The 27,972-nt window shown below is 58.0% G+C and overlaps 10 protein-coding genes and 1 non-coding gene across 11 annotated transcripts; 8 read left to right on the top strand and 3 right to left on the bottom strand.

Annotated features, from left to right (window-relative positions):
- Window positions 1-12: 12 nt before the first annotated feature.
- On the bottom strand, window positions 13-1,024 carry B0H64DRAFT_426166 (40S ribosomal protein S5; the record flags this gene model as incomplete). The annotated part of the gene is made up of 4 exons (XM_062805719.1): window positions 824-1,024; window positions 678-723; window positions 386-569; window positions 13-330 (listed from the first exon to the last, which is right to left on the bottom strand). The coding sequence occupies exons 1-4, from the start codon at window positions 912-914 to the stop codon at window positions 13-15; spliced, it is 639 nt and encodes a 212-aa protein (XP_062657122.1). The 5' UTR covers window positions 915-1,024.
- Window positions 1,025-1,117: 93 nt separating this feature from the next.
- Window positions 1,118-1,973, top strand: B0H64DRAFT_405066 (40S ribosomal protein S20). The gene is made up of 3 exons (XM_062804418.1): window positions 1,118-1,255; window positions 1,333-1,542; window positions 1,599-1,973. The coding sequence occupies exons 1-3, from the start codon at window positions 1,198-1,200 to the stop codon at window positions 1,622-1,624; spliced, it is 294 nt and encodes a 97-aa protein (XP_062657121.1). The 5' UTR covers window positions 1,118-1,197; the 3' UTR covers window positions 1,625-1,973.
- An 802-nt stretch (window positions 1,974-2,775) lies between these two features.
- Window positions 2,776-5,010, top strand: B0H64DRAFT_405064 (ADP,ATP carrier protein). Its single transcript, XM_062804417.1, has 5 exons — window positions 2,776-3,149; window positions 3,395-3,416; window positions 3,537-3,613; window positions 3,784-4,029; window positions 4,082-5,010. The coding sequence occupies exons 1-5, from the start codon at window positions 3,111-3,113 to the stop codon at window positions 4,631-4,633; spliced, it is 936 nt and encodes a 311-aa protein (XP_062657120.1). The 5' UTR covers window positions 2,776-3,110; the 3' UTR covers window positions 4,634-5,010.
- Window positions 5,011-5,276: 266 nt separating this feature from the next.
- On the top strand, window positions 5,277-5,896 carry B0H64DRAFT_376492 (CENP-S associating centromere protein X-domain-containing protein; the record flags this gene model as incomplete). Its single annotated transcript, XM_062802481.1, has 2 exons — window positions 5,277-5,783; window positions 5,849-5,896. 2 exons carry the CDS (start codon window positions 5,277-5,279, stop codon window positions 5,894-5,896), a joined length of 555 nt encoding a protein of 184 aa, XP_062657119.1.
- Window positions 5,897-7,886: 1,990 nt separating this feature from the next.
- On the top strand, window positions 7,887-8,986 carry B0H64DRAFT_216909 (Cupredoxin). The gene is made up of 3 exons (XM_062799518.1): window positions 7,887-8,031; window positions 8,089-8,422; window positions 8,493-8,986. Exons 1-3 carry the CDS (start codon window positions 7,983-7,985, stop codon window positions 8,794-8,796), a joined length of 687 nt encoding a protein of 228 aa, XP_062657118.1. The 5' UTR covers window positions 7,887-7,982; the 3' UTR covers window positions 8,797-8,986.
- Window positions 8,987-9,068: 82 nt separating this feature from the next.
- Window positions 9,069-10,347, bottom strand: B0H64DRAFT_477117 (uncharacterized protein). Its single transcript, XM_062808184.1, has 2 exons — window positions 9,761-10,347; window positions 9,069-9,682 (listed from the first exon to the last, which is right to left on the bottom strand). The coding sequence occupies exons 1-2, from the start codon at window positions 10,073-10,075 to the stop codon at window positions 9,176-9,178; spliced, it is 822 nt and encodes a 273-aa protein (XP_062657117.1). The 5' UTR covers window positions 10,076-10,347; the 3' UTR covers window positions 9,069-9,175.
- Window positions 10,348-10,395: 48 nt separating this feature from the next.
- B0H64DRAFT_364322 (uncharacterized protein) lies at window positions 10,396-13,125 on the top strand (the record flags this gene model as incomplete). Its single annotated transcript, XM_062801830.1, has 2 exons — window positions 10,396-11,176; window positions 11,230-13,125. Exons 1-2 carry the CDS (start codon window positions 10,817-10,819, stop codon window positions 13,123-13,125), a joined length of 2,256 nt encoding a protein of 751 aa, XP_062657116.1. The 5' UTR covers window positions 10,396-10,816.
- B0H64DRAFT_477115 (uncharacterized protein) lies at window positions 13,090-16,586 on the bottom strand. Its single transcript, XM_062808183.1, has 3 exons — window positions 15,704-16,586; window positions 14,719-15,653; window positions 13,090-13,353 (listed from the first exon to the last, which is right to left on the bottom strand). Exons 1-3 carry the CDS (start codon window positions 16,189-16,191, stop codon window positions 13,292-13,294), a joined length of 1,485 nt encoding a protein of 494 aa, XP_062657115.1. The 5' UTR covers window positions 16,192-16,586; the 3' UTR covers window positions 13,090-13,291.
- A 653-nt stretch (window positions 16,587-17,239) lies between these two features.
- Window positions 17,240-17,325, top strand: B0H64DRAFT_t126. The gene has a single exon. It is a non-coding gene; the product is annotated as a tRNA-Gly (tRNA).
- Window positions 17,326-17,833: 508 nt separating this feature from the next.
- On the top strand, window positions 17,834-19,519 carry B0H64DRAFT_327656 (uncharacterized protein; the record flags this gene model as incomplete). Its single annotated transcript, XM_062800792.1, has 3 exons — window positions 17,834-18,014; window positions 18,135-18,344; window positions 18,423-19,519. 3 exons carry the CDS (start codon window positions 17,834-17,836, stop codon window positions 19,517-19,519), a joined length of 1,488 nt encoding a protein of 495 aa, XP_062657114.1.
- Window positions 19,520-20,212: 693 nt separating this feature from the next.
- On the top strand, window positions 20,213-22,611 carry B0H64DRAFT_364318 (tubulin alpha-B chain). Its single transcript, XM_062801829.1, has 7 exons — window positions 20,213-20,398; window positions 20,561-20,601; window positions 20,715-20,741; window positions 20,805-20,880; window positions 20,937-21,473; window positions 21,526-21,949; window positions 22,003-22,611. The coding sequence occupies exons 1-7, from the start codon at window positions 20,374-20,376 to the stop codon at window positions 22,226-22,228; spliced, it is 1,356 nt and encodes a 451-aa protein (XP_062657113.1). The 5' UTR covers window positions 20,213-20,373; the 3' UTR covers window positions 22,229-22,611.
- The last annotated feature ends 5,361 nt before the right edge of the window (window positions 22,612-27,972 follow it).

Genomic DNA, 27,972 nt, shown 5'->3' with positions numbered 1-27,972 from the left:
CCAAACAACCCTTTACCGGTTGCTCTTGGCCACACGCTCCAACTCGTCCTTCTTCTTGATCGCGTACGAGTTGCTGCTACCCTTGGCAGCGTTGATCAGCTCCTCGGCAAGGCACTCGGCGATCGACTTGACGTTGCGGAAAGACGCCTCGCGGGCACCGGTTGTGAGGAGGGCAATGGCCTGGTTGACGCGGCGCAGGGGCGAGACATCGACGGCTTGTCTCCGGACGGTACCAGCGGAACCGATACGGGTGCTGTCTTCGCGGGGGCCGCAGTTGACAACAGCGTCGACGGCAATCTGGATGGGGTTCTGGTCGGTCATGAGGTGGATCTAGAGTCCAGTCAGAATGCGTGCCTCCTTCGGGTGCCAAGTTCCCATTTCTCACAATCTCGAAGGCGTGGGCAACGATGCGGACGGCCATCAGCTTCTTGCCGTTGTTGCGGCCGTGCATCATCAGAGAGTTGGTGAGACGCTCGATGATGGGGCAGTTGGCCTTGCGGAACCGCTTGGCGGCATAGCGACCAGCGGAGTGAGGGAGGTAGACGGGAGACCGGATCTGGATGTAGTCGCTGGAAACAAACGTTGTTAGCCTCCGCTCACGCAGCCCGCCCGAGAGCCCGTCCCAAATCGAATTCGGTCCATCTCGTCGTCGCGGAATCGGGGGGTCGCTGTCTTACGTCAGGGAGATGTCCCGGATCTCAACATCCTCGTAGCTCCAACGGTCTGCAATTGACACAAAGTCAGCGTCGGGTCTCGGAGATGGCTTTTGCCGTCGGTGCATCGATTTGCGGTCGAATTGGGAAGGCGTGCGACTTGGACGTACTGAAGAGCTTGACGCTGCCAACCTCGGCCAGGACCTCCTTGGGGAGGACCTCGTAGCTGGAGGAGGCCACTTCGACTTCGCCTTCAGACATGTTTGCGGTGGTCGGCTGCTGAAAAGCTGAAGGTGGTGATGGATTAGAAGTTTGGCGTGGAGGACGACGACACACAGAAGGCTTGAAGCGTGTGGTCGTGAATTTTTTGGTGGCCCCGCCGAGGTGGCCTGGGTGGGCCCGCAGCCACTCAGAACGCCCCATTTAATTAGGGCTCGGTTAACCTAAGCTCTGGCAACGCGCCCTCTGTCAGAAAAATCTCCCCGCCTTCTCTAGTTCGACTCCCGACTCCAACCTTCACCAAACCACCAGAACATCCATCAAAATGGCTCCCGCAGCAGCTGGTGCGAAGAAGCAGAAGAAGAAGTGGTCCAAGGGGAAGGGTAAGCGATTTTTCGCGCCGGCGGATTTCCGATCCATTGGACCTGACGACAGCCGCTAATTCTTCATCCCCCAACAGTCAAGGACAAGGCTCAACACGCCGTCATCCTCGACAAGAGCACTTCCGACAAGCTTTACAAGGATGTCCAGTCCTACCGTCTCGTGACGATCGCCACCCTCGTCGACAGGCTCAAGATCAACGGCTCCCTCGCCCGGAGGTGCCTGAAGGACTTGGAGGAGAAGGGGCAGATCAAGCAGGTCGTGGGACACAGCAAGATGAAGATCTACAGTACGTTGCGCGCAGTTCAGGCGCTGGCACAAACCCATACTAACAAGAGAACTCAGCTCGTGCCGTTGGCGCCGCCGAGTAAACCTCCCATAAATCATATCGGCGGACCTGGCGTGCGGGAATGGGACTTCGTTAACGGCGGTTCGCTTGGGGTTTCGGTTATTCGGGCATGGCTACATCTCTGGGATTGGGATTCATTTTGCAACTCGGTCGGTGTAGCATAGGGATCGGAAGTGCTCCAGATCCTGAGACTGGAATTGCATCAAGATACGAACAACGTCGCGGCTCCGCCCTACCAGGGCTAGGAGGGTATGATCAATCAGTCGACCATGCTGAGCTGACACCATGAGAGCCATGGTCATCGGCTGAGTGTGTCCCTTCGAGGGAATGGGCGGGCGCATCAGCGTAGCGAATTGATACCCGTCAAACAATTGGTTGTCCCGCTCTGACTGCTGTGTTCCCTTGTGCCTCTGGCTACGGTAACGGGGTTAACTCGTGCAGCATCTCGTTTTGACTGAAGTCATCTCCCTCGGATAGAGAACCAGACACAAATTGCACACTGGGTTCCAGGTCAGGCCGCTAGTCTTGACTCAACGAGAACGAGAACACGGAGTAGGCTATTCTCTGTATATCCATGTCTAGGGTACACATTCGTCCGAGTCTCCCTTTCCATCAACAAGGCGTGAAGCCATGGGTACCGATGTTACTATGAGGGAACTTGGCGTCGAAGAATGATGCCCAATGCCCCCGCATTCTTGAGGCACACAGAGACATCGATTTCGCCTCCCGAGGTCAGGTCCGGCAGTGGACCTGTGTTATTTTGCGTTCTGGAAACGTCAAAAACTTCCCCTGGGCCCAATTGGCATGGTTCGATTGGTTGTAAAGACTCCTCGGAAGTTTGAGGTATGAGCTTCGTGGAACCTTTCAGGCGAGCAACATTGTCAATCAACCAGCATGTCTTGGAACATGAGCCTGACTCGGTGTTGCGATAAGGATAGGGGCAGCCCGAGAGACCTGTTGCATCAACTTTGCTAACCACCAGAAAATAACGGTGTACAGGATGACCACCTAGGTAGCCAATGTAATACAACCACAGCAGCCGACGACCAAGACAACCCAAGCTGGTGAGTTGGTCCGCATGTGAGGGAAATTTTGAGATCCAGACCCGTTGTGGCTCGCAAAAAGGCACTCCCATTCGGCCGCCCGGCTTGGAGATTTCAAGAAAGACTGGGACCTTCGGGCTTTGCCGGCATTGCAAATCCTTAGCGCCACGGGCAAGGCTGGAAAAAGACCATGCTGCCCAGTCGTTGCCGCGCACCCGTGGCGGTGTACTTGGTCCGTGCGTTAGCGGGACCAGGGGCCGGCAAGAATCGCACCTCAAAAGCTGGGCTCTTCCGAGCCTGTTGCGAATTTTTTTCCCTCTCCCCCCCCAAACTCGACGGCCGCAGAATTTATTTTCGCGCGACATCTTGCATCGTCCATCTTCTTAGACTCTCGCAGCAGAGCTTGGACTCCCCTCTCCACTCCCTTCTTTTCTCTTCAAAGTTGTCTTTGAACAAACCGTCAAGATGTCTAAAAAGGAGGATATCAAGATCATGGGCATGCCGGTAAGTCGTCACCACTCTGCATCGAAAATCGCTCGCTCCATTCCGCATCGTCGGGATGTTGGTCTCGGCGCACCTCGCCATATCGATCGCAACCGGCAATTTCCCCCAATGCCTACATAGGAGGGGTTTTGCGACGATTGGTGAGCGCGCGGTGCGGGACAAACAGGCCTCGACCGGCATGGAGCTTGGGGTTTTCGAGCCGGCAATCAATGATGCGGACATTTTGCTAACCGACCCCTCCACAGTCCTTCGTGGTCGACTTCCTGAGTACGTCAACCTCACGCATCTCGGTATAGGCTATCTGGACACACGGATCACAGACGCCGCCGAGGACCCTGCGCCGCAGTTGGGACCAACCCGGAACACATTGCTGACTTGCATCGACAGTGGGTGGTGTCTCCGCCGCCGTCTCGAAGACCGCTGCTGCTCCCATTGAGCGTATCAAGCTCCTTGTCCAGAACCAGGTATGTTCTACTTTTATTTTTTTATCTTTCCAAGACCCGGCCTTGCTCCGAGAGTTCCCGGGCGCTTGAGCCGCAATTTGCGACGAGCGGCGCAGATCGCAACTCTCGGTGTCACGTGCAAAACAGGGTCTTGAAACGTTCAACCAAGAACTTTGCTGACCTCCTCCTAGGATGAGATGATCAAGGCTGGCCGCCTCGACCGCCGCTACAATGGCATCGTCGACTGCTTCCGCCGCACCACCGCCGACGAGGGCCTCATGGCCTTGTGGCGTGGTAACACCGCCAACGTCATCCGTTACTTCCCGACTCAGGCCCTGAACTTCGCTTTCCGTGACAAGTTCAAGGCCATGTTCGGCTACAAGAAGGAGCGCGATGGCTATGCCAAGTGGATGGCTGGTAACCTGGCCTCCGGTGGTGTAAGTTTCTGCGCACCCTGTCGCTTTGACGTATTTCCCTAACCTTGTGAAGGCTGCCGGTGCCACGTCGCTGCTCTTCGTCTACTCGCTCGACTACGCGCGTACCCGTCTTGCCAACGACGCCAAGTCCGCCAAGGGTGGTGGTGCCCGCCAGTTCAACGGCCTGATCGACGTCTACCGCAAGACCATGGCCACCGACGGTATCGCCGGTCTGTACCGTGGCTTCGGTCCCTCCGTCGCCGGTATCATCGTCTACCGTGGTCTCTACTTCGGCATGTACGACTCCATCAAGCCCGTCGTCCTTGTCGGCTCGCTCTCCAACAACTTCCTCGCCTCTTTCATGCTCGGCTGGTGCGTCACCACTGGTGCCGGTATCGCCTCGTACCCCCTTGACACCGTCCGTCGCCGCATGATGATGACCTCTGGTGAGGCCGTCAAGTACAAGAGCTCGTTCGATGCCTTCCAGCAGATCGTTGCCAAGGAGGGTGTTAAGTCGCTCTTCAAGGGCGCTGGTGCCAACATCCTCCGTGGTGTTGCTGGTGCTGGTGTGCTGTCCATCTACGACCAGCTCCAGGTCCTGATGTTCGGCAAGGCTTTCAAGTAAACTGCCTCACCCACTGTACAAAATCCTCGATGACGGAGGCCGTCGGGGGGTAATCACGGCTGCAGCAGCTGGCTAAGCCGAGGGGGCGAGGGGCTGGGGGGGTGGTCGTTTCGCTGGGAGACGGGGATCCTTCGTGGCAGGCAGCAAATGCTTCTGGACGTTGGGTATGCGGGGAACAAAAACTGGGCATGTCTGGCGTTTACTGGGACGCGGATGGGCCGGTCACCCGCTGTAATTTATACTCTTGAGCCATTCCCGGTTTATTCCTTGCTTGCGTGGGGTCGCCGTTGCTTCGCGTGGGTGTTTCCTTCTGTTGCATGCGCCTCATAGATCCCATAGTTCTGGCCAATTGATCGGCGATTTCCTTGCGGTACGAATACTTCAGCCACATCCCGAAAAAATGAATCGAGATCATGATAATCAGGTGCTCTCGCGTTTTGCAACACGACTTACGTAATCTGCTTAATTCACGCGCCGCGATCCCGTTTACAGAAATCCAAACGAGAAGATACATCATCCCGACTCCATCGACCAAGTCTTCATTTAACTCCATCCACAACTGCACACTGACTCTGATCGACTGGAGCAAGCTCGCAACCGGGTTTGCATCAAAAGACACCTATCCTCGCTCCCAAATAAAAAGATGCCCCCGCGCGCATCAGGCACCGGCTCTGCATCCCGCGGCCGTGGCCGTGGTGGTGCAGCCAACAAATCCACATCCGCCGGCCGAGGCGCCGCAGCAACACGCGGTACTTCCCGAGGCAGGGGAGGAAGCGGGACCCCCCGCGGGAGGAAACGCCCGCAGCAGCAGCAGCAGCAACCAGAAGACGAGGAAGATGCGGGGGAGCAATCTGGTGTGGTTGACCTAGCGGACGGCGATGATGGTGATGGCACGATGGACGGGGGTGGGGCTCGGGATGGTGGGGATATGGATGATGTGAGTGATGGGGAGGGGGACGAGGACGATGAGGAGGAGGACAGGGAGAAGATCCCGCCGGAGTTGTTGACGAGGATTTTGCATGCCTTCTTTGAGCGGGAGGGGACCAGGGTGACGAGGGATGCGAATGCCGCGGTGGCGAGGTATATGGATATCTTTGTGAGGGAGGCGATTGCGCGGGCGGCGGTGGAGAGGGCGGGTGGGTTTTTGGAGGTGAGTCTTTTGCGCTTTTTCTTCGCTATGTGGGTATGGGCGCTGTGCTAACCGTGATGGGGTAGGTTGAGGATCTTGAGAAGATTGCGCCGCAGTTGTTGATGGACTTGTGAGGTGGTGTTGGATGGAGCAGGCAAGTCCACAAGGACGTTTTACCGACGCTCACGACGCCACCACCTGAACTACCATCCATATCCACTCCCATCGATGAAGGCCGAGTCAGGCGCCTGATAGCTCGCACACCCATCCGCAGCTACCGCAAGCCGCCGCCCACCCAGCCGTCAAGCATGTCCAAGGGACGGCGCGAATATCGAGATGGGATGGCGCGCCTCGCTGAGAACCTGGTGGGCATCAACGAAGGGCCGGTATGGCGGCTCATCGATCGAGACGATGCCACAGGATCAGAAGAGGGCGGCGTACACATAACTCCGAGTCCCGGGCACATGGATGATGGGAGGATGGGTTCGCAACGGCAGCGGGACCCTACTACATACCTGGAGAACATGCAGCGGCCCCTGTTTGGGAAACAAACTGTGGCTATCTCCAGCGATGATCTGAACCGAATACCAAAGCAAACAGTGACAGGCATGATCAACCACGCACCCTTGCCGTCTTGTTAGGTCTTAGAGAAATAGGAAAAACGAGTCATGTATCGGTTCCCTTCGTCCCACTCGCCGAAAATGCTTCCTCTCGAGCCCGACCGCGGTCCTAGTCCACAACTTCGGGTTGGTGATGATTACTTTGGGGACAACACTGACTCAAATACTGTTCTGGCTGTGGCTGAGAAACAGACTTCAAGGAGCAGTCACTTCTTTCTCCCCAATTGTCTCTCAGTGTTATGTCATGCATGCCGTTCAGGGGTACCTTGATTGTTAGTGCTGGACTTTGTCTCGTCCTCACAGTGAACAGCCTTCGTACTACACAAAGCATTCAAAAAGGAAACGTCTTGCTAGCCTCAGTGTCTGTGCAATTTCTCGCGTTGTGGCTTCAATAAAAGTTTTGTGGTCGGGAAAAGCGGCCGGCAAGTGAAGCGCTCGGTGGCGGTCTTGAAACTCCAAGACGTTTGACAATTGTCGGAGGCTGTGGCAGAAGACCGAGCACCCCTGTCACCCCCCTGTGGATCGTGTTCCACCCAACGGTCCAGCCCCCGCAATGGCGCAGCCTGCAACCGCAACCTTATTTTCGGCTCCAGCTTCGTCCGGTGAAATCAACCAATCCGCCAACATGGAATCAGTCCGACGGGACTTTCTACGCGGGGCTGTCCGCGCAACCCGAGGCCGCGACCGCCCCCAGGCCAGTGATAGTACAGTCTCCGGTCGCTTCTGAGCTCACTACCATACTCAGAAGCGGGACCAAAAGGCGCCAAAATGGCCGGATCCCCAGTTTCCGTCTCGGCGCAAACCCATTCTATTTCCATACTTGTACACTCGAAAATGGGCAGCCACCGACAACATGAGGATGGCTGAGCAGGTCAACATTGACGAGGCGCCTCCAAACTACCAAGATATTCGGGCGGTTGTACGAGGCTGTTCGTCCCACGCCGTTGAGGGACGACTGCCGGTTGTGACGGACTGTTTGCAACCGGAGTTGTTGGAGAATCAGAGTCCCCTCAGACTCTCGATACCAAACATTCACCGGGCTGCCTCACGATACCCCCCGACTCAAACAGAGGCTCCCTGTAAAAATGCAGCCCTAACATGAGAACTTCGTAAGCGTTGTTTCTTCTTTCTCGGCTTCGTCTCTTGTGATTCGCTCGAGCATGTCTCGTCGGTGCGCTCGACGCCAAAGTCGTGGGCAAAACATCGCGATGTTTCAAAAACTTCAGACTTGACCCTGGTCCCTGCATCGGCAACCCCTTGCGCCTCCACACCCGTCCGCCATGGCCCTGCTGCACCATCGGACGATCCTTCACTCTCCCGAAGGCCGCTCGGAAACTGGTATAATTCATGCCGCGTCCTGATCTTCAGGCCCGGCCTTTTCTTTCCTCTCCATCTGTCCATAGTCATTAGTCGAACTTCCGCCGTTTTCTATTCCCTTTCTCTTCTTTTCGGTGCCCGTCACCTCTTTCGTAATCTTCGCCACAGGCTAGTCCTGCTATTGTTCTACTACAGCGCTAGTCGCTTTCCACACCTTCAGTCACTCTTTCGACGAGCCGGACCTTCGCTTTCCCTGTACAACAACACATCCATCATCTTCAAAATGCAGTTCACAACACTCGCCCTTTCCGCTCTCGCGAGCGTAGCATCCGGTTAGTATTCCTGAGAACTACAGTCGAGACAAGGAATAGAAAACTAACAGCCACCAGCCCAGAAGACGTGGTCCGTCGCGGTCGCGCAAAACGGCAGCCTCACCTTCTCGCCCGACAAGCTGGTCGCCCAGCCGGGCGAGTTCGTGCAGTTCCAGTTCCACGCCGGCAACCACACCGTCACCCAGTCGACCTTCGACCAGCCGTGCCAGCCCATCGGCATGAGCAGCAACGTCACCGGCTTCCACTCGGGCTTCCTCCCCGCCGCCGCCAGCGCCGAGATGGGCATGTTCCCCACCTACACCATCCAGATCAACAGCACCGGCCCCCTGTGGCTGTACTGCGCCCAGGGCAAGCACTGCGGCAACGGCATGGTGATGGTCATCAACGAGCCGTAAGCCCCCCTCCCCCTTCCCACACCCCCCCAACACCCCAAACCCCCACAAAACTAACACCCACAACAGAGCCAACAACCCGGACCGCACCCTCGACAGCTTCAAGACCATCGCAGCCGCAGCCCAATCCGTGACCCCTCCGGCCGACGGCGGCGAGTCGGGCGCCGGCGGCCAGACCGGTGGCGGCGCCGACGCTGGTGCTGGTGCTGGTGCTGGCGCTGGTGGCGACTCCACCGACACCACGGGCGGCACCGATCCCTCGGGCACCGACGACGCCGTCCAGTCGACCATCTCCCCCGCCGCGGCTGGCATGCTCACCGTGCCGGGCACGTTCGCCCTTGCGGTTGCCGGTGTGGTCGCGCTTGTCCTCTGAGGGGGGTGAGTGGTGGGAAGTGGTGGTGATTGGTTGCGGTTGGGTTTGTTTATAAGCGGGATTTAATGTTTTCGGTTTTGGTGGGTTGGTGGTGCCGATGGGTGACTGCTGGTTCGGATATACCTTTGGATGGAGGCGATGCTGGGGCGTGTTTGTTCTATTCTACATTTTTTTGATGATCACTGTACATGTATCGTACATACTCCATGGCGTGTGCTACATACTGGATAAAGAAAGACGGGTGTGCTTACACGGGAATCTGAGTCTTGTGTGTGACTAGAAGTGTGTGATGATACGCGATCTATGAGGAACCCTACATAGCAAGTGCACACAACCGAGAAACACCCGCTAAGCTTGTCCATAACCCCATCTCAACCTTTTACTGACCCCCCTTCTTGGGGATAACCCTCTTCTTCCTCCCCTTCGCCGCCTGCTCGCACAGCTGCCGCTTCGGCTCCGTGCCCGGCCACCCCTCGGGCCGCTTCACATAGCCGACAAAATCATACTTGGGGCTGTTCTTAAAGAAATTCACCCAGTGCGTCAGGCCCTCCTGCACCTTACGCTCCGCGTTGGCACGCTCCTCCTGCTTCAGCGCGGCCAGCTCCTCGGCGCTCCAATGCCTGTCCACGGCCGGGTCGTCGAGCGGCAGGAACATGTCCTCGACGCCGCGCATGTCGGGCGTGCGGTCCTCGGCGAAGCAGCCCGTGACGAAGCCGCGCGCCGCGTCGCACCCGGCGAAGTACTGGTACGACCCGCCGGGGCCGTACGTCCGCGCGTTCGACGACACGTCGTAGATGCTCCCGTTGATCGCCAGGTAGATCGGCTTGTCGGGGTCGCTCCCGTCGTACCCGCTCAGCTCGTCCGGTGTGAGGTAGATGGGGCCGCGCTGTGGGGGTGGTGGTGGTGGTTAGTTAGTGTTACTGTGAGGGCGTGAGGAAGTTGAGGGGGATCAGGGAGGGCGTACGAATTGCTTCATCCACCAGTCCGTCTGGAGGTACTTGGATCCATTGGTGATGCCCCAGGAGTAGGTCTCGCCGCTGGAGACGAGGTAGCTCAGGCCGAAGTAGGCGAGGACGAGGAAGGTGAGGACGCGGAAGATGTCGAGGATGTGCCCGCTGGATTCGTCTTCGTCGAGGCGGTCTTGGGTCGATTTCTTCTTGGACTTTTTGGGCGCATCCCTTTTCGGTTCCTCATCCTGCGACTCGGCCGGCTCGGACTCCGGGGGGGTGTCCGTCACGGGCTCGGGCTTGCGCCGCCGAACGGAGGATTCGTCGGCCATTGGTGGAGATATGGGGGAGGAAGACAACAACCGGTTTGTTGTCAGAATTGGGTGAGGAATTGGGGGGGGAGAAGGTCAAGCAGAAGAAAGTTCAAGGAGACAACGTGCTATGCACTGTTAAATGTAGCCAGATCACCAGCGGGCCAGCCGGATAAGCGAGGCTGAGCACAAGTGGGATGAGGATGGTCCAGTTTCCCTGCTCCGCCGGACTTGCAAGGCATGGACGCTCCGAGACCGATTGGGTCAATCCCCAGAATGCTGCTGGCCAGTGCTGGCCCACAATTAAGTTTCCGTCGCCCATAGCAACTGTACCCTGGTCAAAAAAAGAATCGGTAATTGGCCAAGCGCGGGTGAGTCGGGCAGTCAATACTCCAACCCACCCGAGCAAATTAAACGCTCGCCCGCCAAATCACTGACGTTGTCGCCGCACGCATCGCAAAGCACACAACTAACCAACAGCAGGGGAATGCCAGGAGTCGGAGTAAGACAAGCATTAACGACTTAACTCTTACAACATCAACATCTGGCAATCCACGCCTCCGTCTTTTTGAGCAGCTTATTCCGCTTGCTCTCCGATCTCCATCTCCAAATCAATCGCCCCCCGAATCCCGCAATTCGCGTCAGTCCATTACTCATCCACATCACGGGAGGAGACAGGCAGGCAGCACACTGCGTCTCCAACAAATCAACCCAGCCGATATTTGTATGAGACCACAATAACACATAGAACCGCGCTCGACGATGTCGTCACCGTTGAGCCCCGCCGGCGGCGGACAGCCGCTGCAACCGGTGTCACACAACGCCCAGCGCGAATCTGCGCTCTTCGCGTCGGTCCAGCTCCACGAGCGCATGGGGGAGAGCCCGTCCGGCCGCGACAGTTCGGTACACGAAAAAATCAACCAATTCAACACTCTCGCGATGCATTCCAAAACCCTCGAGCGCAAAACCGCCGACGCCGCCCTCAAGCGCGCCATGCTCGGCCGGGAGGAGGCCGAAGCTGAGGCCCGCCGGTACCGTGACGAGGTGATGGTCTTGAGGAAGGAAGTTGAGGAGGGAAAGAAGAACGAGAGGAAAGTGGGAGAGCGACTGGAGGCTGTGATGGTAGGTACCCTCACGCGCTTCTCCCCCAACGAGTGCACTAACAAGGGGAAAAGGAAAATTCCGGTCGTGCCAAAGAAATGTACGCCCACTCCCAACAACGATGGGAGAAAGAGATTCGCCGCTCCCGAAAAGAAACGTTCAAAGTGCAGAGCACCCTCGTCAAAGCACAGGAGGAGCTCAAGTCCTGCCGGACGGCTCAGAAGGCTACCGAGGAGGAGCTCCATACTGAGCGAGAGCGGAGCAAGGCCCGGGAACAAGAGGCTTTCGACGCGCAGTACCGGCTTGTCGGGCTACAGGAACAACTGGGCCAAGCTTTGGCCCGTGCCAAGATGCTGGAGCAGGAGCTGGAGGCCATGAGGACGCTAGCCAAGAACGATACTGAAGTCAAACGTACGACTTCCACTGACGAGAGGGACGACTCGGAAGGACCGCGGAAACGCGCCAGGTTGTCTTCCGTCTCGTCGTTTGGCCATGGCAACCCAGAAATCGAAACGATCACGATGCTCTGGGAGTGGGAGAAGCAGCGGGCGGACCGAGCTCTGGAACAAGTCGATTTCCTCGAGGCGGAATGTCAGCTCAAAGTTTGTTCGGCGGGAAAGGAGCTACGCAAGACTTCAGTCCAGCGGTCGAGCACACGCAAGCGAACCAGCATGCTGATTTCCGATGCCGGAGACTCGATGATACTTAGTGAGAGCCGTCGAGCCTCCGCCGAGATGCCGATGGCGCCGCCCAAGCGGTCCAAGACCGACCAGCTCAGGAAGGAGAAGGAGCCGAGGCGAAGCACCATCTTCCTGCCGGAGGAGGGCATCTTCCGGACCGTGTCGCAAGCCGAGGCCGATGCCATGGCGGCGAAGTCGACAGCTTCATCTGGCGTATCCCCTACCGAGGCAGCATCTAGCGTGCCCATCACACCGACGGACAACAACCCTATGTACCGCCGCACACCTTCCCTCGACCCGCCGGATTTTGCCGTCCTCAACAAACAGCGGACGTCTCTACTTTCTCTCCTCGACGCGCCGCACAGACAAGAACCTGCACAAGTCTTCAACATCCCCACCACCCCCGGCCCAGCAGCGCCCGGGGCACACCACGTCGAGACAGAAGACGAAGCCGATGCACGGCACACCGCCAAGCCGCCGGCCGAAATCGCCCTCCCTCCACGACAACCGACCATCTCCGGGCCTCTCACCGAGCCCCTCCCATCGCACTCCACCACCGCCGCCACAGCGACCATCGACGCCCACACCCGCCCCCACACGACAGCATCCCACTACCGCCCCTCAACGTCCACAACCTCCACCGTAACCACAACCACCACCACCAAAGTCCCCCTCCGCGAGGAACCCGACGACGAGAGCGGTCCCACGCTAGCCCAGCGCCTCATGAAGATGCAGCGCACCCCGTCGCGCCAGACGGGCGACAACCACCACCGGGCAAGCGACGGCAGCAACCCGGACGGGCCCAGCTTCGACACCTCCAACCCGGCCCTAACCCCGACCATGACGCGCGAGCAGGCGCTGGCGCAGATAAGGGAGCGGCGCGGACGGGCGAGGAGCGTGGGAAGGGTGGGCAGCGCGGGGAGTTCCAGTGCTGCTGCTGCGGGGGCTAGTGCTGGTGCGGGTGCAGGTGCGAGTGCCGGTGCCGTTGGTAATGGGAGCAGGGCCGGCTCGAGCCAGAGCCAGCGTGCCGGGGAGGTGAGGCGCAAGGTTTCGGGGAGCAGTGCGACGGGGGAGGTGAGGCGGAAGGTCTCGGGGAGTGGGCCAGGCGGGGCCGAGGTGAGGCGGAAGGTGAGCGGGGACCTGGGCGCGACCGCGAGGAGGGCTGTTGGTGGTGAGGAGAGGGGTCGCGAGAGGGATGTTAGGAGGGAGGTTAGTGCGCCTACTGCTTCTGGTGCGGCGGGGACTATTAGGGGGAGTACCGCGGGTGGGGTGAGAAGGATACGCTCGTGAGTTGTGTGTTGAGTTGTTTGGATCGGGGGCTTGGATGCCGCGTGGTGTTGGGTTGGGTGGGTTGTGGCGCGGGAGCAGTACTTCTTATACCCTCTGTAGGAGGAACCGGGGTGGATATTTCTTTTCTGTTTGTTTATTGTCTCGCTTGGAGTCGACAGGACTGGACTCACTTCCCTTTGTCGGACGGTTTGGACTGGCCGGCGTCACGCTCTCTGAGCCAGGAAATACCTGTTGGAGTTAGGTGGTCGGTCTGGCACGACTGGGATAGGTCCATTTTCTTTCTTTTCTTTTTTTTTGTTTCTGGGTTGGGTTGCGACCGGCTTGCCTCTTGTGATATCACTCTGCATAGGACAGCGAGGGCGTCATCTTCAATCGACTTTTGTTCACTTCATACCCGGGTCTTTGGATGTGGCTGCACATTTGTGCTGTTGTCTGTGATATTCCAAGGTTCTGTGTCGTCGATATTGGAAGCGCTAGCTGACACAAAGACGCCCAAACGGTCTCACCTCTTAGTGCGATACCTCTTTCTCATCAAGAGACAGCAAAAGCTCACCGGCTAGCTCCCTTCGCGGTCGAAGGGAGGGAGCCGCTTACGAACCCCCCGCGGGGTTTTACTCCGTGGTGCAGCCCGGTGATGACCCGTCGGGCCGATGCGGACTGCTCGTTTCCGAGGGAGAGGTGTGCCAGCGTCCCAGGGCAGCGTCATGATTCGAACTGAGGGCCTTTACGTCCAGGTTGCCTGTCCAGGTTGCCTATCGTGGTGAACTAGCTGCCCGTGGGCGGGACCACCACGGGCAGTAACCATTGAGCCACCCGCTTCTTTGGTGGTCCTTGTTGGAAACCGGCTGCGCGTACCTTCCCTATAATATTGTACACACGGTGTGTTCGGTCCCCCCCGCTAGCTCGTGATGCTTGGAGAGAATGGTTTCTCGTGTTCTCCAGATCTTTCAGGGCCCAATACCGTTGTTGTTATTCCACAGCAGCTAATAAACCAGCTAATCGAAGCCTTGGTATGATGCTCAGTCCCATTGCGAACAACACGTTTTGTGTACCGTTTTTCATGCTGGCTCATGAACAAGTTGCGAAATCGCCCAACTCGATTGGGGATGGATGTATCCGGGGAGATGCAAGACACTTCCACAGTCGTACGGTCCGTAATTACACAATGTTTCTCGCCTCTATTTCTCTGTCATGGATTCAACGTAGATATCACTCGATCTTCATCCCGTTCAATTCTTAATGCTCGTGGTAATTCTCAAAGATACCTAGGTAATGATATGATGCAAAACGAAAACGACTTATTAACAGATTTACTTACAATACTCACATCTACACACAATACAATTGAAGGTCATCATTCATCAACCCCCACCCAACACCCTCCCCCTCAACCCCCAATACCCACCACCCCCCTCCCTTCTCCTCTCCTCCCTCCTCCTCATCAATCTTTCTTTCGCCCGCCCCCAGACGCCCCCGATAAAAAAGACCCCGTCCCCGACCCCGATCCCGTTCCAGACCCCGACCCAACCACCGAACCCTGCCCCATCGCCCCAACCTGCCCCCCCACCCCATCCCCCAAGATCAACAACCCACCAGCAACACCCCCCGACATAGAAAGCGCCCTAGACGACCGCGTCTGCTGCCGCTGCGCCCGCCGCTGGCCCGTCGACTGCGCCTTCTCCTCGGCTTTTGCCACGGCGACTTGCCCGGCTGTGAGCAGGTAGCCTTGGACGAGGGTCTCGAGGGCGTGGGTGCTTTGGTTGTAGAAGGCGGGCCAGATTACTACGGCGTCGGTGAGGTCTGTGGTGGTGGGAGTGGGGTTGCTGTTGGACCTTTTGTGGTTGTTGCTGGATTGGTTTGTGTTGTTGCCGTTGGGGCGGGGTTTGGCGTTGGGGTGTTGGTTGGTGTTGGGATCGGAAGGGGGTGGGCTGGTGGTGTTGGGGGGGTAGAGGGGTCGGGCTTCGGCGGCGTCGTCGAAGTCGGCGTCGATGTTGCCGTCGAGCCTTTGGATGAATTTCCATTGCTCGCAGGCTTCGGTGCAGAGGGTTTTGAGCCTGTCTTTGAAACCGGACCTCGACTTTTCTGGGATCAGGTGGAGGACGTACTTGCAGACGTTGGCCACCACGGTGCTGATACGGCCGACGGCTGGGTTGCCAGCGTTGGTCTCGTCGGAAAGGGACTCGGTGAGACGTAGGATCACGGACCGCAAGTGAGCCTCGCTTTCTGAATCATCGTCGGCCAAGTTGTTTATGAAAATGTTGAGCCCTGCGTTGTCTGGCAACAGATAGGTCGGTTGAAAGATGTGCCCGTCCATTTCATGGGCCAACACGGCGAGGAAGGCAGCCGTTCGCATCTGGTTTGCCGCCGGAGAGTCGGACAGGGGAAGAGGAATGACCTTATCAACAGCCCGGTGCTCTTTGATCTTGTCCCAGAGCGCGGCGTTGGACCGGATCTGGTGCGGAATGTCTCCGAAGTAAGCTTCAGCCAAGGACCTGGCTGAGGCAAAGATCTTGTTGAGCCTCGAGCTTCTGCCATGCCGTGTTAGTCCCCCCCAAGCAAGCGGCAAGATTTCGCTCACATTTCCCTTTGGTTCTTCGCTACAGGCATGAGCTCGATTGAGAAGCTTTTCAGCTGCTGGTGTTCTCTGCGTTCCGACTCGAGGCTCGCCTTGAGCGTAGCGACTCCTTTGGTCCACGCCGCCTCCTTGCCGGCCATTTCCTTGTTGTTGGATTGCAACTTCTCGGTGGCTTCACTAAGTTTGCGTGAGAGACCAGCAATGTGGTCCCGCATGTCCTTCAGTTGAGCATTTAGAACCGTCGCATGTTCCTCCGTTTCGTCCGTCTTTTGCAAAAGGACGGAAATTCTCCTATCCCGCCTCTCGACGTCCTTTTCGAGGGTGTCGTTCTCAGTTCTCAACGTAGTGTTTTCATCGACGAGAGCCACATAGTCGTCGATTTCGGCATCGACCAATAGCTCCTTTGCCGCCTTGATGATGTGCGCCGCCTTGGCCGCCTTGCCATGGCCAGGGGACGGAGGTGTCATTGAACGAGGTGCACGAGCAGTCATTCTGCAAGTGAGGCTGCTGGGATTGAAGCCACTGGGTGTGGTCCCAGGAGTAAACGGAGAGAGAACCGTAGGGAGAGTATGGGAACTGTCTTCACTCTGCAGGACTGGCGGTTGTCCTCGCTTTTCATTCTCCTGCTTTTTCAAACCCAAGTACCTAGGTACCCCCCATCAGGCAAGCGCAGATGAATGCCAACACGGCATCATGGATGGCCTCACCTTCCAACAATGGCCCTGTGCCTCCTCCGACAGACGCGGCCAACCGACGCGGCCAACCGACGGCCCGTCACCTCGGCCACTCATGGACGGGTGTAGCCTGCAAGAGGCCTCTTTGCAGCGATTGACCGGCAGGGCGATGCTACGATTGGAATCGAGGCTACGACTCAGCGCGAAGACGTGCGAGAGTGTGTGCCACCCCGCGGCAAGACAAGTCACTGAAACTCATACCGTGCCAGTAGCGTGTAAGAGGCGCCCTCCATGTTGGATGCAAGAGGCCTTTCGACCCCAAGTTTTGCTGCCAATCAAACGCCGCAACGTCTCTGGTTGGCAGCCCATTCCGCGTTGCCGGGTCCAACAAGGCAGACTCCGAGATGGACCAGTGCAGCCTTCCGCCGGCAACTTTGCAAACAGATTTATCGTCACTTTACAGAACATCCCGTGCAAAAAGGAATATTTAGGTTGTGAACTTCTGATCAGTATGTGTAATGTGACACCTCACTTGTTGCTTTTCTGACCCAGGTGGTACACTCTTCTTTTTGCTGCCGGTGGCTGGAAATTTGGAAAGTTGGTGACCTGCTTAAGGTAGGTACCTAGGCACCCGGTTAAAAGACTGTTGGTTCCAGTCTTGCAGGAGGAGGAACCTAGGTATACCAGGTGTGGATGGTATGCCTAGTGGGCGGGGTTGTGGAACTTAGATGATACTGTGATAGACGGAGTTGCCTGGTTGATTTCTGAGCAGCTTATGGAATACTTTCTGCCTCGTGCTTTCTCCTAATTTTCCCACAGTCATGATAAACCCGAAGACCGTTGAAACTCCACAACGACAAATCCAGCGCGATTAGTTCAGTGGTTAGAATTCTCGCTTCCCATCTCCTCTTGGACTAGCGAGTGACCCGAGTTCGAATCTCGGATCGCGCAACCACAATCTGCTTATTTTTGCATATTTGATCGGTAATCCGACGGGCAGGATTTGTGCTGCGAGGCAGGCCGCAGACCTCAGAGGGGAAGCGTTACAAGGAACATATGTATGTACACTTCATCTAGGTTCATAGGGAAACACTCTACGTCTAAGCTATCTCCGTATTAACAACCTAACCCCAACTTTGATACCTGGGCATTGATGGATGATGCCGATGAGTTCTTATCACTAGAGCTCCATTTGCCATAAGCGGGGTTGGCCAAAATGGGAGATATGGCCCGAGCGCCACTCACTCGAACCACAAGCCACAACTCACCCCCAGCTCGAGTCGGAACGGTGCTGACTGATCCCTGGTCCTCGCAGGTTGCATGGACCCCCCCGACTTGTCGCTTAGCAAGGAAAAGACAACTGCATCGTTCTCGGCTGGGAGAAGTCATGAGGAAGAGGAAGGAGAGGTTTATTGGTTTCTATTAGCCGTAATCTGGCATTCGCACCACTAATTGAGCCATGTCTAATTCACAACCACACGACGACGTGCGCTCGTCGACGGTGGGCGCCGAAGAACTGTTTCTCGAGTCGGGGGTCTCGACGCACCATATTCCAAATCTTCTACCGCATGAGCGCGTCTTTCCCGTCCAGCTTGGGTCCGAGCTGTTTAAGCTCTCTGGCGCCTCGATATCGTCCGATGGTGCGTTTCTCGCTCACGTCCGGCACTGACGCCCGGCGGGCGGGCGGCACCTGAGAGCCCAGAAACTTAAGAGTTTCCGAGTTATGCGTTAACACACCTGACTGACTGACATCTGTCTAGCACCCTCATACTTTTCCCAGTACTTCATATGTCAAGTAAAGCGGGCCGAGGAAGCGGGCCAGGACATTGGGTCGGCCATCCGCACCCTCTACATCGACCGTGACCCGATCACCTTCCGTGACATCTCACTGCACCTCCAGGGATACCACGTACAACCGCGCGACGCCACACACTTTGTGCGCCTGTTTGCCGACGCCCAGTTCTACCACCGTGAGACTTACCTTGCACCCTTCGCTGCACCCCCTTTCCCCACGCCTTCCAGACCCATCCCCTCTAACACACTTCCAGTCCCCAAACTAGTCTCGCAGCTCTACGAAGAACCCATCTTCACGACCATCGGCGGCGTCCAGTTCCGCATCCCGCGCGACCTGTTCTCCGCCCCGGGCAACTCACCCAACTTCTTCACCCTCGGCTTCGCCGCCTTCTTCTCGGCCCCCGGCGGCGACCTCTTTCCCGGGCTCGACCGCGAGGGCCTGCTGCGCCCCCCTTCCATCGTCCCGCCCTCGGTCGAGGGCCGCAGCCCGGACACCTTCGCCGAGCTGCTGCACCTGCTGCGCGGCTACCCCGTCGCCATCCGCGGCGACGCCCACCGCGCCGAGCTGCTGCGCGACTGCCGCTACTTCAACTTCAAGGGGCTCGAGCAGCGCCTCATCCCCTCGGCCGTGTCGTTCAACCTGGCCCGCGGGAGGGATGAGATCGTGCTGCGGCTGCGGGATATCTTGAAGAGCGGCATCTCGGTGGGCGCGGAGCCGACGGCGACGGATCCGCGCGCGGGGTGGGTCAGGTATGGCCGGCCCTTTGTGGATGAGCGGCCGTTTGAGCTGGTGCTGGAGATTGGGGACGAGAGCACCCGGCTGCGCATCGTGCCGGGCCAGGGGCCGGCGAGCGAGGGCGTGGTGGAAGCGCGGGCTGAGTTCTTTGGCGAGATGCGCGCGCGCGTGACCAAGTTGCTCGAGGTCGTCGCCACCAAACTGGGTCTGCCGCCGACCGCGCAGCTGGGGTTGTTGATGGCTCAGGGTGGGCGGAGCAGCGCACCCCCTTCGCCGGGGAACACCCCCCTGAGTGAGGACCTTGTCAAGGTGGTGCTAGACTCTGAGTCGAGCGTGGTGTTGGACGGCAAGCCGTGGACGCCAGTCTCTGAGGATGAGCAGCTGGCATGGATGACGAGTAGCACGGATGATGCGCCCATGCCGCGCAAGCGGAAGAGGGTGGATGAACCAGGCGGCGCCGAGGAGTGGATTGTCAAAACGGGGCAGTGGCGGTTGAAGCTCCAGGCAGCTAGAAATGGAAAGGCCGCTGTCGAGTGCTGTCTGGTGGGTGTCAAGTTGGACGCATACAGTTCAGAACGCGCGAGGAACGGGCAGAGGCCGTTCCTGGGTGGCTAGCATTGCTGTTGAGTCTAGACTTGGGACTCCGGAGCGCACAACGTATCTATTGGTTTGGCCGATTGATAACTATCGTTTTAAGCTAATGTTGTCACTGGATATACATAGTAAATGATACATGAGAGGCACTTGCATGTCGGTGGGGCTTAGTTAAGGAAAACCAATATTTTCACAACACCATGGTGCCATCACACCAGCCCTCCGTGCCTCCCGAGCTGGTTTGACGAATCTGAGTTGAAGCCCGCAGGCAAGCCCGTCCGTTGTGGTTGGTTTGCTGTGAGTTGTGTGGGTGGATCATTTTTATTTCACCACCAAAAATGTGACGATCATTCCATTTTGGAACTGCCAAATCACCCCTGTCCAAGCCAGAACTGTGCAACAAACCTTTGCGAGCAAGACCCCTTTTCTTTCTTGGCTTGGTGTCGAACTTGCCAAAACAGCACGGTAACGTCTGCTTGCAAGTGACCAAGTGTACGGATACCACAGTTGTGGATCATGATAAGGCTTCCCAGCACGAACATCAAAAAGCGAGATGAAAATGGCTCGGCACTTGGTGAATGTGATGGGAGTGCACGGATCATCCCCTGACGCGAGCCCCTGCAGGGACTTGCAGGGCAGCGCGACTGGCTGATAAAGCACAGTGGGGAGGCGCGCTTGCCCCCATTGGGAACGCTACTGTCAACAATCAAATTTCCCCACCAGCTGTTCACCCAAACCGACCTTCAGGCTTCCGCTAAACCTCAATTTTCCACTCTCCGCCAGTCTGCAAGTCGTCTTCCAGGCCAACATTCGCCTTCTCCATCTGCTTCTTGACCCTTCACCCACCTGCACGCATCCACAACAACACTGCCAAAATGCGTGAAATTATCAGCTTGAACGGTACGTCGGAAAACAAGAGCTGCTAGTTTTTCCCCTCGGCAGGTGGCGCGCTTTCGAACTCACCGCATCTGGTGATGTTTGGGTCCGCACCGTTTGCACACTTGCAGCTCCCCTCCCGGATATCGACTTGCGCTCGATGATGCTGACTTTGTTTGTGTACAGTCGGCCAGGCTGGTTGCCAGATCGCCAACTCCTGCTGGGAGGTATGCTTGTTCCCCTCGCGACACGGGCCGACCCTTCTGGGAGCTCGGACGATGCGACTATACCGTCCATCTCAGATCTCAAGATGCCGACGATGCTGACTGACCCTCTATAGCTTTACTGCCTTGAGCACGGCATTCAGGTGCGTGGTTGCCATTTTTCCACTTTCTCTCAACAATGTTCCGTTTGCTGACCGCTACTTCAGCCCGATGGCTTCCTCACCGAGGAGCGCAAGGCCGCCGACCCCGATCAGGGTTTTAGCACTTTCTTCTCTGAGACTGGTAGGAAACGAGAGACCCTGGGTGTCCTTTAAAGTTGCTCACAGCTCATCCGGCAGCCACAGGGAACGGCAAGTATGTGCCGCGTACCATCTACTGCGATCTCGAGCCCAACGTTGTCGACGAGGTCCGCACCGGCGCCTACCGCGGCCTTTTCCACCCGGAGCACATGATTACTGGCAAGGAGGATGCGTCCAACAACTATGCCCGTGGCCACTACACGGTCGGCAAGGAGCTGATCGACCAGGTCCTGGACAAGGTTCGCCGCGTTGCCGACAACTGCAGTGGTCTCCAGGGCTTCCTCGTTTTCCACTCCTTCGGTGGCGGCACTGGTTCCGGCTTCGGTGCTTTGCTCATGGAGCGCCTCTCGGTGGACTACGGCAAGAAGAGCAAGCTTGAGTTCTGCGTTTACCCCGCTCCTCAGACCGCCACCTCGGTCGTTGAGCCGTACAACTCGATCCTGACCACCCACACCACCCTCGAGCACGCCGACTGCTCCTTCATGGTCGACAACGATGCCATCTACGACATCTGCCGCCGTAACCTGGGTCTCGAGCGCCCCAGCTACGAGAACCTCAACCGCCTGATCGCTCAGGGTATGTTTGCCGCATGAACTGTGAGCGAGGCGAGGCTGACCATTTCTCATAGTTGTTTCCTCCATCACCGCGTCGCTCCGCTTCGACGGCTCGCTCAACGTCGACCTGAACGAGTTCCAGACCAACCTGGTCCCCTACCCGCGTATCCACTTCCCGCTCGTTGCCTATGCGCCCGTTATCTCGGCCGCCAAGGCCGCCCACGAGGCCAACTCGGTCCAGGAGATGACCATGTCCTGCTTCGAGCCCAACAACCAGATGGTCAAGTGCGACCCCCGTCACGGCAAGTACATGGCCACCTGCCTGCTGTACCGCGGTGACGTCGTTCCCAAGGACGCCCACGCCGCTGTGGCCACCCTCAAGACCAAGCGGACCATCCAGTTCGTCGACTGGTGCCCGACTGGCTTCAAGCTCGGTATCTGCTACCAGCCCCCCCACCAGGTGCCCAACGGCGACCTCGCCAAGGTCAACCGCGCCGTGTACGTCACCTTTCTCCTCCGCTATCGGAAGTGCGTTACTAATTCTAGTCTAGGTGCATGCTTTCCAACACCACCGCCATTGCCGAAGCTTGGTCTGCCCTGTCCCACAAGTTCGACCTCATGTACTCCAAGCGCGCTTTCGTGCACTGGTACGTCGGCGAGGGTATGGAGGAAGGCGAGTTCTCGGAGGCTCGCGAGGATCTTGCGGCTCTGGAGCGCGACTACGAGGAGGTTGCTACCGACTCGATGGGCGAGGAGGAGCTCGAGGCCGAGTACTAAGCCGACCTGGTCTGCCAGTAGCTTGGTGATGTCGTCTAACCCAGGCGTTTATTAACTTTTTGACCCGGGACTCCTGTTGGCAATGATCCTTTACGCTATGGGTATTCTTGGCAAGCGCGGGCCCGTGATCTTTTCTGTTAGACGGAAAGTGTAGTCCATTTTAATCAAGAATAAAGCAGCCGGGGCAATTGCTGGCTCTGCAACACAGCTCGGTGCGATATCCAATCGTTAACGCCGGGTCAACACGTCCCACAACCCTTTGCAGTGTTCTCGACCTGGTGTGGCAAGCTTAGGCATTTCCTCTTACGTACGCCTCTGGCGAGACCTCAAAAACCCTGGAGAAGCCATCTTGAGTGCCAATGATCTCGCGTTTGGTGTTGTTGCATTGCCCTCCTGGCTGCAGTCGCCGTTGGCTGCAGGTCTCGCAGCTCGTGTGTGATGGTCTTGGTTGGATCCTCGGGACCCAATCAGAGAACGGTCTAGCGCCAAGCTGCCTTCATGAACCCACATGCGGACTTTCCCGCCCGCTGTTTGGCCCCTTCCTCGTCGCCCAAGGGAGCTAAGGAGTCGCAATCCCAGCCTCACGCTTCGCTGGTGTCGACGACTCCTTCCCCCACCTTGTTACCTCAAACCCAGATGCGCATATTTCCATTTGTTCACATGACTGTTCGAGCGTGAGGTCTCCTACCGGCACGGGCAACGGTCTGTTTACGTTGGAATTTTGTTTTTGGCATACCTGGGCGGGTAAATCCAGCTAAAATCCAACGACACGACTTCCGAGCGATCCCATCCTTCACATCCATCGCACAGAGGGGATTACTTGGCCACGAATTGTTCAGACGAGGAAGGTGTCGCTTGCGCTCACCATGGCTTCTGAGGCGTCGGTTGATGCGGGTAGGTTGCAGAACCTTTTTTCTTGAGATACTTCCCAGTTGGCATTGCCCGGTGCTGGGTTCGCGACAATGCACACACGCACGCATCTTGGGCAGCATCAGTAGCTAACGGAATCATGACCAGGGGCACCCAACCTCAACCTCACCCCGGAGGAGAAGCGGGCATACGGGCAGCTATTTCGACAGGCCGATACCGATAATGTGGGCGTCGTAACCGGCGAGGTCGCTGTCAAGTTCTTCGAGAAGACGAGACTAGACTCAAGGGTGCTAGGAGAGGTGAGTTCAGGAAACACGCAAGCTCCGCATTGGGGGTGTGTGAGAGAAAAAATAATACACGGGACTGACGGTTGGTATCAATGCAGATATGGCAAATTGCGGATAAGGAGAACCGTGGCTTCCTCACACCTGCCGGCTTCGGCATCGTCCTGCGCCTTATTGGGCATGCGCAGGCCGGGCGCGAGCCGACGCCTGAGGTGGCACTTCAACCAGGCCCCGTGCCCAAGTTCGATGGCATCACGATAACTCCCGCGCCGTCGCCTCCGCCGCCTGCGCTGCAGTCCCAAGCGACTGGCGCTCCGGGCCCGATTCGGATCCCGCCCCTGACACCCGAGAAAGTGACACAGTACTCGGGCTTGTTCGAGCGCCAGACCCTGCAAAATGGTAGCATGCTCCCGGGCGAAGCGGCCAAACAGATCTTTGAGAAATCGGGTCTGCCGAACGATGTCTTGGGTCGCATTTGGATGCTAGCCGACACTGAGCAACGCGGCGCCCTGGTACAGACCGAGTTCGTCATCGCCATGCATCTGCTCACATCCGTCAAGACTGGTTCGCTACGCGGGCTGCCCAACATTCTCCCTGCTGCTCTTTATGAAGCCGCCACTCGCCGCGGTCCTGCCGGCGCTAGCATCCAAAGGCAACAGTCTCCGACAACCACCACCCCGCCCATCTCAGCCGTTCCGAGGCAGCTTACCGGGCCGGGGGCCGTGCCGCAAATGCGGACGGGCAGCCCCCTTGGGCGTCCGCCAATCGTAGCGCAGACGACGGGAGAGTGGTTGGTTACGCCGGCCGACAAGACGAGGTTCGATCAACTCTACGAAGAATTGGACAAGACGAAGAAGGGCTTTATCACGGGCGAGGAAGCGGTACCGTTCTTCAGCCAGTCGAACCTCTCTGAGGACGCACTCGCCCAGATTTGGGACCTCTCGGACATCAACTCTGAGGGCCGCTTGACAAGGGACGAGTTCGCCGTAGCCATGTTTCTCATCAGGCAACAGAGGACTAAGCGCGATGGCTCGTCTTTGCCTGCCACTCTACCCTCCGAACTTATTCCGCCGAGCATGCGAACCCAGCAGCAGGCCCGTCCAGCAACCGCCACCTCGGCGTTCGAACCCCCGCCGCGACCGCAACCACCGCAGCCTAAGCCTTCTGCGATGGATGACTTGTTTGGTTTGGATGATATCCAGCCCCCTGCGCCGCCACAGGTTCCGGTCGGTACGGGCGGGTCTGCTGGCGATCCGTTTGCGACTAGTATCAGCCCGCCTGCCCCGTCTTCACCTGCTAGGCCCTCGCCTTCGGCGTCGACCTTCAAGCCGTTCGTTCCGTCGTCTTCGTTCGGGCGCGGTCTTACCACTCATGTTACCGGAGGGTCGAACACCTCGGCAACGGCCAAGCCTGCCACCGTGGAAGACGACCTCCTGGGTGACACCGAGCCGGAAGTGAGCAAGAACCTGACCAACGAGACTACGGAGCTCGCGAATCTATCGAACCAGATCGGCTCCCTCACCAAGCAGGTACAAGATGTGCAGGGCCAGCGGACGGCCACCCAGAACGAGCTGGGCCAATCCAGCGCTCAGAAGAAGAACTTTGAACAGCGCCTCACCCAGCTCCGCGCCATGTACGAGAAGGAGGCTCAGGACGTCCGCGCGCTGGAGACGCAGCTCACGGCATCCAAGAACGAGACTAAGAAGCTGCAAGGCGAGTATGCAATGATCGATGCCAGCTATCAAGACCTGCAGAACCAGCATCGCCAAATCGTGACGGCGCTCCAGACGGACCAGCAGGAAAACGTCAACCTTAAGGAGAAGATTCGGACGACGAACGCCGAGATTGCCCAGCTAAAGCCGCAGATCGAAAAGCTCAGGTCTGACGCGCGCCAGCAAAAGGGGCTCGTTGCGATTAATAAGAAGCAGCTGGCCACCAACGAGGGCGAGCGGGACAAGTTGAAGAACGAAGCTGAGGATCTGACCAAGAGCAACGAGGAGCTTGCTCGTCAAATCAGCTCTAGCTCGCCACCGCCTGCCCAGGTCGCCAGCCCTGCGCTGTCCACCGCGAGCGCTAATAACCCTTTCTTCAGGCGGACTGGCAGCACTGACATCACTTCGACTTTCTCCCCGCCTATTAGGTCGTTCACCGACAAGGCTTTTGATGATGTGTTTGGCCCTGGCCCTGCCCATGCTAGTAGCCAGGCGGGCACACCGCCTCCTCCTGCGGCGGCCGCCATGTTCAAGCAGAACACAGGCACCTCCACCGGCAGTGTCGGCTCGTTTGCCACTCCGGCGTCGGCCAGCCCGAATGCTAGTCGCCAGCCGACCGTTACTGCTGAGCCTACACCGCTGGCTGAGGCCGGGCGCAGCAACTCTGGCTTCCCGCATTATGTTGATGCTGCCGAGTCGTTGAGCACATCCCGCCAGGTCTCGCCGCCGCTGAGCCGAACCGAGACGAACCAGGAGGCCACCGCCTCTCCCCTAGAGGCGGCGAAGACGGGCCAGAGCTTTGCCTCGGGTTCCGGGTCTCGCCCTGCCTCTCCCGCGTCGGCAGCTGAAGCCAAGCCCGCGTTCGGCTCCATCTCGGAGGAGTCGAACAAGGCTCCCGCAGCCGGCCCTGAGGGGGACCCGTTCGCGGCGGACCAGGACAAGGCGAAGGAGGACTTTGAGTCGGCATTTGCCAGCTTTAAGCAGGCTAGGGCCACGACGACCTCGAGCAACGACACGGCCAAGCCTTTCAATACTTTCAACACTGAATTCCCTCCCATCTCGGAGCTCGAGCGTGACGAGGAGTCTGAGACAGAGAGCGAGCGTGGCGGTTTCGATGATGACTTTGCTCCGGCATCCCCGCCGGCCAAGCCGGTCGAGAAGAGCATCGAGTCGAGGTCGGCATCTCCTGCCGTGTTCAAGACCTCGCCCGATGGTGCCGTTGGTGTTGCGTCACCCGCGTCCCCTGAGCCGGTTGCGAGGTATGCATGAGTCCAGTTTTAGCTACCATGTCCATCTAGTGTACTGCAAAATAGTATTCAATTGTTCAAGTTAACACCGTTGTAGCGAGAAACCTGTTCCCGCCGCCTCGCCGTCCGCCGATCTCAGCAATCTTAGCTCTTCCAACATCAACGACATCTTTGGCTCCTCCAACGCGGCTCAACAACCCACCGCAGCCACCGCTAGCAACGCTAGCCGCCCCACAACCGCCGCCACGGCTTCCAAGGCCCCCTTCGACGACCTCGACGACGACTTCGAAGGCCTGGAGGATGCTAAGGAGGGCTCCGCCGACGACGACTTCGCCACCATCTCCCGCTCGGGCCTCGACGATTTTAACCCCGTCTTCGACAGCAGCCCGCCGGCGAGCCAGTCTAAGAGCGACTCGGCGCATGCGGGTGGCGGTGCTACTACGTTCGGCACGGAGAGCAGCTTCGATTTCGGCTCGCTCTCGGGCACGTCCGCCGCGGGCAGCACCGCCGGGCCGCCGCCGCCCAACGTGTCCTTCCCGAGCACCAGCGGGGGAAACACGCAGGCCAAAACGCCTGCCGCGTCGCAGCCGCAGGGCCAGACGGCCGAATCCCACGACTGGGACGCGCTGTTCGCCGGCCTGGACTCGGCCACCCCGACGGCTTCGTCGCATACCCTCGCCACCAGCACCAACAACGGGCCCGATGCGGCGGGGGACGGTAACGGAAACGGGGAGGCGGGCGCGGCCGCCAGCGGGGATAACAACCGGCCCGGCGCGCCCGGTCGGGCGCTCACGGAGGAGGGCGAGCACGACGACCCGATCCTGAAGAACCTGACGGGCATGGGCTACGCGCGCGGGGACGCGCTCGCGGCGCTGGAGAAGTATGATTATAACCTGGAGAGGGTAAGTGGCATCACCAATCCTGCCGCCGCTGCTGCTGCTGTTGTTGTTGCTGGTCCCAGGACGGGGATGAGGAAGAAGGGGATGCGGGCCTAGCGAGCGTTTTCCTCCTCTTCTTCTTCGGTTTTCTTTCTTGCTCTTTCCCTTCTTCTCCTTCTTCCTCTTCTGCTGAGTGTCTGGATCATGATGATGATGGATGGAAGGCTGACGGTTTTTCTTGTGAACAAATTGCAGGCCGCGAATTATTTGGCCAGTCAATCGTAGGCCTGTGTAGGTTTTCACGAAGTGGACTTCTAGGATGGGTTCTCTGAGGGCTGAGAGGGAAGGGCTTGTCGATCTTGTGGTGGGGGATGGTGGTTGGGGTGTGGGTTGAATGAAGTACAGATCTGTACAGAGCGGATGAGGCAGCCCGGGAGTGGTTGGAGCGAACGCACCAGTGGTGGGCGATGGATGTTGTTGAGTGATACCTTTTTTTCTCCTTCCCTTATTACTTGCTTCTTTCTCCCTGTTCACATTTGGTCCTCTCACTGTTTTCTTCTCTCTTCTCTTTCCTTTTGTCTCCTTACCCTTTCTTCTCTCTGCGCAAGCCTCGATGAGTTGCTGTTGTGGCACTGCTGTGTACCCGTCCATTCATTTGATAATCCTAATATCTCTGTGTCTGAAGTCGTTGGAGCGCTGTTGTCGCGCAAGATGTGTATAGTGGTAGTAGTGTAATGTACACGTTGTATTCTG

The sequence above is a fragment of the Chaetomium fimeti genome, assembly GCF_033439085.1.
Source record: "Chaetomium fimeti strain CBS 168.71 chromosome Unknown B0H64scaffold_6, whole genome shotgun sequence".
Classification (NCBI taxonomy): Eukaryota; Fungi; Ascomycota; class Sordariomycetes; order Sordariales; family Chaetomiaceae; genus Chaetomium; species Chaetomium fimeti.
The sequence above is the reverse complement of the archived record's forward strand: the minus strand, read 5'-3'. Positions and strand labels throughout refer to the sequence as shown.

Coding starts and splice junctions, on each gene's coding strand:
- B0H64DRAFT_405066 (XM_062804418.1), top strand. CDS start 1,198: ATGGCTCCCGCAGCAGCTGGTGCGAAGAAGCAGAAGAAGAAGTGGTCC. Junction 1,256..1,332: donor GAAGTGGTCCAAGGGGAAGG/GTAAGCGATTTT, acceptor ATCCCCCAACAG/TCAAGGACAAGGCTCAACAC. Junction 1,543..1,598: donor CAGCAAGATGAAGATCTACA/GTACGTTGCGCG, acceptor AAGAGAACTCAG/CTCGTGCCGTTGGCGCCGCC.
- B0H64DRAFT_405064 (XM_062804417.1), top strand. CDS start 3,111: ATGTCTAAAAAGGAGGATATCAAGATCATGGGCATGCCG. Junction 3,150..3,394: donor TCAAGATCATGGGCATGCCG/GTAAGTCGTCAC, acceptor ACCCCTCCACAG/TCCTTCGTGGTCGACTTCCT. Junction 3,417..3,536: donor CTTCGTGGTCGACTTCCTGA/GTACGTCAACCT, acceptor TTGCATCGACAG/TGGGTGGTGTCTCCGCCGCC.
- B0H64DRAFT_216909 (XM_062799518.1), top strand. CDS start 7,983: ATGCAGTTCACAACACTCGCCCTTTCCGCTCTCGCGAGCGTAGCATCC. Junction 8,032..8,088: donor TCTCGCGAGCGTAGCATCCG/GTTAGTATTCCT, acceptor AACAGCCACCAG/CCCAGAAGACGTGGTCCGTC. Junction 8,423..8,492: donor GTGATGGTCATCAACGAGCC/GTAAGCCCCCCT, acceptor CACCCACAACAG/AGCCAACAACCCGGACCGCA.
- B0H64DRAFT_477117 (XM_062808184.1), bottom strand. CDS start 10,075: ATGGCCGACGAATCCTCCGTTCGGCGGCGCAAGCCCGAGCCCGTGACG. Junction 9,683..9,760: donor ACTGGTGGATGAAGCAATTC/GTACGCCCTCCC, acceptor CCACCCCCACAG/CGCGGCCCCATCTACCTCAC.
- B0H64DRAFT_477115 (XM_062808183.1), bottom strand. CDS start 16,191: ATGACTGCTCGTGCACCTCGTTCAATGACACCTCCGTCCCCTGGCCAT. Junction 15,654..15,703: donor GCGAAGAACCAAAGGGAAAT/GTGAGCGAAATC, acceptor ACGGCATGGCAG/AAGCTCGAGGCTCAACAAGA. Junction 13,354..14,718: donor TATGTCGGGGGGTGTTGCTG/GTGGGTTGTTGA, acceptor TAACTCCAACAG/GTATTTCCTGGCTCAGAGAG.
- B0H64DRAFT_364318 (XM_062801829.1), top strand. CDS start 20,374: ATGCGTGAAATTATCAGCTTGAACG. Junction 21,474..21,525: donor CAACCGCCTGATCGCTCAGG/GTATGTTTGCCG, acceptor CATTTCTCATAG/TTGTTTCCTCCATCACCGCG. Junction 21,950..22,002: donor GCCAAGGTCAACCGCGCCGT/GTACGTCACCTT, acceptor ATTCTAGTCTAG/GTGCATGCTTTCCAACACCA.